Here is a 7,306-nt window from a genome sequence, read left to right as displayed (position 1 = left end):
AGCAGGAGAATGTCAGGGCACTACTGCTCTTTTCTGACATCAACTGCATGAAAGAAATAGCATAAAGTAACAATGCTGTAGGTTATCTAATACAGCAGTATTTTTTATTGCTGTGGAACAGACACTCTGTATGCCAGTGAGATATACTTTTAAAATGAGTATATACTTCCTAAAATTAATTCAGTTTATGATCTCTGTTGATCCTGACTCAGTGCCAGCTAGATTGAGTTGGTGTCAGCAATATTGATGCCGTAGTTATGAAGAGATGAATGACAAGATGAGATGATCACGGTGCTTTTAGGCAGCAGTAGTGATTGAGCTGGTTTAGGAGCAGGAAGTGTAGATGCAGGCTCAGCATTTCACTGCTCATCCTTAGTGTTCTGCTGCTGCTTAAACCTTTCTCTCTTACGGCGTCTGCTGTGAGACTAGCTGTCAAGGAGGCCCAGGGAGAGACAATCAGTCAAACAGATTTCTGACTGATTATTTTTATCCACTTCCCCTGACCCTTGGTGAAAAATCACTGGATCGTTTGCTGTGGAGCTGGTTCTCAGGTGTTAGACTGAGTTTTATGCTCCAAGAGAGTTACTCCTGTCAGCTGCGCATCAGATGGTAAAAGCTGCCTGGGCAGGGATAAGTCTTGTTACTAAAACTAGAATGATTTAACTTGCTGGTTTAATAAATCTAGTAATAAGAGAAATAGTAAGTAAGAGAAAACTCACCTACTAAAAGACATAAATCTAAAACTTGAAAAACTTCTAGACTGTTTAAAGATTTATTTCCTTGTATTGGATTCAAGGGGGGGTATCCAAACAGCAGAAAACATGGCTAGTTAATGACAAACAGTACTTAAGTTCAAAGGCCAGAATAACTAATCAGCAAATATTATGTCTAGAGATTTTTTTTTCTCTTTATTATTTGTAGTTGTTATCTGTGTGGTTTTTTATCGTTTTGAGAAATGAAATAAATCAAGGTGATTCTTAACGACATATATTGTGTCCTGGTCTGAACTGGACGAAGTGCTCGCTGACCTTGAAGCCTGCAATGGCTTTGCTCCAAAGATAAGCTTGCCTGCTTCTTTGCATGCCCATCGAGAGTGCTGTAGAAAAGACTTGAAACTCATAAGAAATATGAAACACTGAATGAAAAACACTAGAGGTAATGTAGTTGTTTAATGTGGACTTCTAAAATGAAAGTTAAGCTAGTTTGTATGTTAAAGCTCTCCTCTTCCAAACTTCCTGTTAGAAGAACCAAATGTTCAGAGAGTATTTGCTTAGTGGTATGTTATGGAAACCGTGTCGTAGATTCCAGCTTTTTTAGCTACATTGTGCTCTGAGTCAGATTGACAGGGTTTTATTTTAGCTGGGACTGAGTTGAAAGCACTTCGGAAATAGTAGGTACCTAATGCAGAAGTTCTCGCCGGATCTCTACAACAGCGTTACCTTCTTGGAAAGCCTCTCACAGGTATTATGTTCTTCATGTTCTCTAGAGTTTTAAGAATTGGTGGATTCTCTTTATCTCCAAACGAAGCCAACAGAACTAATGCATGTAACAACTGTGTCTATAACCACCTCTTCTGCTTTTTATTTTACTTTGGAAGGGCACTTATAAACATGAAGTCCAAACCTATTGTAAGCAGGGTGTGAAGTTGATACTTCAGTGGCCTAAATAGACTGTGGCATTGTAATGTCAGTGCTTATACATGCTTCAGCCCTCAAGATACCCGTTTCTCACTCTGTTGGACCAAATACAGTATCTTTAGTTTAGGACTGTGATGAGGAATTTTTCCCCTCTCATTCAGCTGTACAAACACCCAAGATTATCTGCTTCAAAAGCACACTTTTGTTGTATAACATACCTGTTCAGAACTGACTGACTAAGAGAGGTAACATTTTGGCGGGCTTGACCAAAGGTAATTCAGGGACAAGTTTTACAGATGAAATTTTGCTGTTTGATTTCATTGGGATTGGATTTTACCCGAATGCTTTTAACTCATCCTTCCACAACTGCTCACCCTCCCACAACCACCCCCCCAGGTAATTTGTAGGACTGAGGCTTCAGCATAGGAACATAATTCATAGAACATTTGGCAAGAGAGAGCTGTGAATAAATACAGCAAAGGATGGGGAAATCTAAACCTGGATTACGATGAGCTGTTCACGGGAACTTTATATAACATGGGTAATAGTAAAACCAGGAGTAATTAATAGAAAGTAGATTCAACTTCAGAAAAAATTTCCAGCAAATCCACAAGGTAATGAGAAAGTATGTTACCATGACTGTAAGCTCTCCAAGATACTGATGGAGAGATCACTCAATGGGTTTAATGGAAAAGCCAGGCCCACACCAGAGACAGAGGATAGATTGGACCTGGGAGGATCTTGTTTCTCCATTTATAATTCTAATTATTAAGCATGTTGTATGTTGTCCCTGAGTAGGAAGCCAGTTAGACAAAAGGTGCAGCACTACTAAAAGGGCGCACAGGGGAGGGAGTTGGAGCAGTGCCTTCTGTCCCTGGGAGGGATCTCTAGCTCTCCTGTGATGGCTGAAATTCATTCAAACACTTAAAATAATCACCCCATAAGATGATTAAAAAGTCAGAGTTTGGGGGTGGTGGTGACGTTAAGTAATCAAAGCTGCCAACTGGAAAGACATGGGTACCCCTCAAAGGAGGGAGGGATTCAATGAAAGAACAGATTTTTTTTTTTTCTTTTGCAAGTATAGGCAGCGTGTGTTTAGTTACAGTGCTTTGTAAAACTTCAGTGTACAAGGACTAAATGCCATGCAGATTTAGGACAGGCAAGAGCTTGTTAAATAAGCACCATTCACATTTAAGTGGAATTAGGAGAAAGCTGAGAATTTTCTCTTTCTTAGTTGTAGGGTGCTCAGTGAGGTAAGTTGTGGTTTTTTTTTTTTAAATACACGGATAACATAATTTCAGTGTACTTCATGCATTCTCAATAGCCATATTTCAAATTTTTTTTTAAAATGTGAAAATTTTCTTTCATAAGCAGGATGCAAGGAAAAAGATTCAAGGTACACAGGAGACGGTTGTTTTCTGGTTAAGTTTCACAGATGTAATTCTTATGCAAGCTAAATCGTCCTAACTGTTATCTGCATGTGTTGTTACTACATCAGGAAAATTGAATTCACTGTCTCCTGGTGTGTTTCAGGTCGGCAAATTCCACCCTTAGATCCTCATGAAAACGGTAACAATGGAGCAATCAAACTTGGAAAGCAGACTTCACAGACGGGTAGGCGGTGCTGCTGACCCAACTTGATCTTTTTAGAATTACTTGAAAAACAGCACCGTTTGCTTTTTTCACTGAGGAAGGACTTCATGATCTCAGTGACGTGGCTCCTTATCTTGAAAGCAGTGATTTCAATACTTCCCATGATCAATAATGCAAGGACCAGAAGCAGAAAGCTTTACTTCAAAGGGATTTTGCAAAACCTAGTTGGAAAATCCTCTCTAGTATCCTGTCAAAATTACAATGTCAAAGTGCTCCGATTCTCTGTTTAAGCCAATGACTGTTGGTTCTTTTTTTTAATAAAAAAGTCCTTTTATATATAAATTCTAGATTTGCTGCAAAAACTTCTCTTCTTACATTGCAAAGTGGACTTGGCATGTTTTTAGAGTCTGTAATAATAGGGTGAAAAAAAAACCATAAACCATGATTTTTGGCTTACGGTTTCTCTGCCATCTTTCTAGCTGGACTCTGCTTCAGTGTTTTTCTAAATCTGTAGCTTCATCTCGTACTTTCAGTAAACATCAGCAAGAATGGACTGAGTTTGCTAACTAGAAAAAAAAAATGGATCCAAAGGATGTGTGAGTGCAATTTTTACAGACTAGAAGTCAAAATCTGTGTCAGGAGGTGCTGTGTATGTGAAAGAAGGGAGTTGTCATGAAGGAGACTGCTGGACCCCATGCAGTTCCAGTCTGCTCTGGAAAGAAGTGAAGATGCAGCCACTGTGCTTTGCCTGAATTGATTCCCTTTCTAGGGCGTAGGCTTCACTAATTACTGAAACTGTAAAAAGAACGCAAACGCCAGCTTAATCTCCACTGCTTACCAGGTTTTCTCCAAATCTGTGCCCCAGACCAAAGTTGTTTCTGCTCAAAGACGCCACTTCCTTGGTTTCTAAAAGAGTGCCACACTGCCCCACTCCTTCGTGGTCTCACTGCAGCGCTCCAAGAAGTCTTCGAGTTGGAAGAAGCTGATTTCATACAGAAATATCTTAAGAGAGCACAATATAATTTGGGGTTAAAGGCTGGAATCTAATAAAACAAACCAGAGCATTTCTTTACAAATGCAATTCTGTGAATTTGTGGAGTAGTCTCCTCACCCATGTGGGGATGCGGTATGGAAGACCCACTCTGTGATGCCTTTGAAGCTTGATGCACTTAAAAATACAGTGTAGAAAAAAACATCCAATAGGTGGTTATGAACTAGAAATAACGTAAAACTCTATGTATTCTCCACTTCCATCTTTCATGAATGTGTGTGTGACTGACATGATAAAATACGAATTTATCTTCTTCATCAATTTCATTGGAAATTGGAACTAGGGTAAGAATGCAGGCTTCAAAACCAAAGCCTGGCCTGCGTTCCACAACATTAATTTGTTCTGTTATGAGGAAAATTAACCTCGCTGCACATTTGTTGGGGGGCTTATAAAAAGCAAACAAAAGGGAAAAACAACTTTCCACACTAAATCATGAACAGGCGGGCTAGAGCTGGGTTTCTGTGTTTATACGTAAAAAACAGACCTTATTGCTTGGTTGTGAGATTGCTTTCATAAAATGGCGCTAATTATTAGGGCTTGAAACAGAGCCAGATGAAATCAATGGGAACATTTCTTTGTCTTCAGAGGGCTTGAAGTAGTTATAGGTGGGAAACATCCCACTGGATTTTTCCTAAGAATCTAAACTGCATTGTTTTTTCACATATAATCCATTTCTCAGATATTTTGGATTCCTTTGAAAGCACTCATACTTGAAAATACGCCTTTGAATAATACACAGACTCAGACAGCTACCATGAGAAAGGATATTTCTGGTAAACTTTCAGTTGTCACCTGTGCTGATACATGCTCCACGTTGCTGCTTCATCGCAGCAACTATTTTACAGATAATCCAGGCTTACTGAAAGGAAAATTCAGCAATCGTTGTTGATAGTTGGGGAGGGAGACAGGCTCCTTCAGGGAACATTTCATCCCATCCTAGTACAAGCAAGTCTGCCATGGGTGCCTGGCTCTTTCAACTGGTTATGGAGGGAGAGGTTAACCTGTCCTTCAGTGCTGAAGAGATATCAAACTTACCAACATCACAGACTCATATAATTTATGGGATCTATGACCCAATGCTGCAAGAGATCTGGTTCTTCCTAAATAAAACCCAGTAAAAGGTTAGACCTGTTACCAAGAAAACAAGGTGAGATCGAACCCATGTTTTTAAAGGTGTCTTAAATTTTACTTCAACATATAGTAGTTACGCATAACTGATTTTTAGGCTTTCATAAATCTTTGTGGCATATTTCTTTTTTTTTTAATGTGACATCTCAAAACTCATCAAACCCTACTTGAGATGTCTGAAAGTTTTGTAAGACAATTCTACGAGTACCTTGTATACTCTAATTTATGCTAGAACTGGCAACTGATGCTGATCTGTATGGAATAGATACTGTCTTGAACAACCAGCTCTCACAGCTGCCATTGAGCTATATGTGAATCAGAACAGTTATGAGTTATATGCTAAAATAGTTTAAAATTGGAAGTTGTTACAATGGATGTCTGGCAGATTTTAAAATTCAAATGTTGGCTAAGTAGGCTCAAAGATATTTTTGTATTTCGTGGGCCAAATCTAAATCACCTTATTGTGCTCTTAGTCAAGAAAAAGATTTAAATGAATAAGGATTCTGATTGTATAAGTTCTTGAGATTTGGGTTACGGTGAGCTTCAGTAGGGAACTCTGAAAAAATAACTGTGCTGTGCAGAGCAGCTCGCGTTTTTTTTGAAGACGGGGCTCACCTTCGACGATGTTGCCTCTCTGCTGTTCGTCAAAGCTTTAACCTGCCTCTTCAAATGGGGGAATGTTTTGTTTTAAAAATTGTGATTTTTCAAATGTAAAATTCATGATTTCTGCTTCCTTTTGTCTCCTGTGGTGCTTGGAAAGTACCACCACCCTTCATAAACAGCCAGAAAAATGACATACAAAAAAACCCCAAACTCGGAGTCAAAAGTTTCAGCAGCAACTGGAATTCCTCTTAGTAGTTAACGGCCGGTGAAAAACTAAATTACTATACAGGAGCACCTGACTCTGTAGCTGATCTGCTCTAATAATAATAATAATAATAATAACAACGCTGCAGTTCTAGGTTGGCCAGCTGGTGCTGGATTTGTCCAAGACTGGTTTTCTCAAGAGAGCTGGCAGCAGGACTGAAGCACAGGCTGCAGTGCCGAGGATGTTTGGTGGAGCTTGTTTGCACCGTGACTCAAGACTGTGACGGTCCAGTTGTGGGTGACTTGCTTTTCTGGCTTGTCATGAACTAGTTTAAAAACATGATTATGAAGGAACTAGTTTTCATATATGCTCTGCATATGTGTGTGTATATAAGTACAGTTTTATATTGTTATGCTGACATGTAGTGTTTTTTCACTATGTCTGGTTCTCATATACTGCACATTGTATTCTGTAAGTACATTTTTTGTAATGGTTATTTCACCTTTATGAACTTAAAGTTATGGATCAAAGGTAGCAAGAAGACGGAGATACACATAGGTACAATTGTTGACTTGCCATTCTTATGCATGAAAATGGCGTATTATAGAAAAAGTTTGTCTTGCAGACTGAGAAATCTAAAAAAGGCCATTATTATCCAAGAATTGGGACTCAGAAGTAATAAAGTTACACTCCAAAAAAAGAGAAAAGGAAGAAAATTGATTATTTTTGTTCATGGTACAGCAGGTCTATCTAAAGTGCTACAATGTAACATGGGTTTGTATCAATACCTAGAAAGGTTACCTGTCATGCCTTGTCTTCACTAATCCTTCATGGCACGTGGCAATAAGCGCGACTAGATAGATTATACATGCGAGCACTCTGACTATAATCAGACCTTTTCAGTACAGTGATGATATATGTTACTATCCTACCCTTAATTATTTAAACCAGAGTCAGTGATAAATTGTAAGTTTAAAATCACCTGCCTAGTACTCTTCCTCTGTTTTGTTTATATAAGGGCTTTGACTGGGCTGGACCCACTCGCTTCATGTATGGGATGCTACAATCTGTTAATACTTTACCTTCTGT

General features: G+C 38.9%; 1 protein-coding gene across 1 annotated transcript in view; it reads left to right on the top strand.

Annotated features, from left to right (window-relative positions):
• The window catches only part of RAB31 (RAB31, member RAS oncogene family), a 39,049-nt gene extending 33,006 nt beyond the window's left edge, over nt 1–6,043 (top strand). The window contains 1 exon segment of the mRNA XM_009318589.1: nt 3,171–6,043. Within this exon segment, the coding sequence (XP_009316864.1) occupies nt 3,171–3,268 (98 nt within the window). The 3' untranslated portion in view covers nt 3,269–6,043.
• The last annotated feature ends 1,263 nt before the right edge of the window (nt 6,044–7,306 follow it).

This window comes from Pygoscelis adeliae, unplaced genomic scaffold, assembly GCF_000699105.1.
Source record: "Pygoscelis adeliae isolate BGI_AS28 unplaced genomic scaffold, ASM69910v1 Scaffold42, whole genome shotgun sequence".
Lineage (NCBI taxonomy): Eukaryota > Metazoa > Chordata > Aves > Sphenisciformes > Spheniscidae > Pygoscelis > Pygoscelis adeliae.
This window is presented reverse-complemented; position numbering and strand designations above follow the sequence as displayed.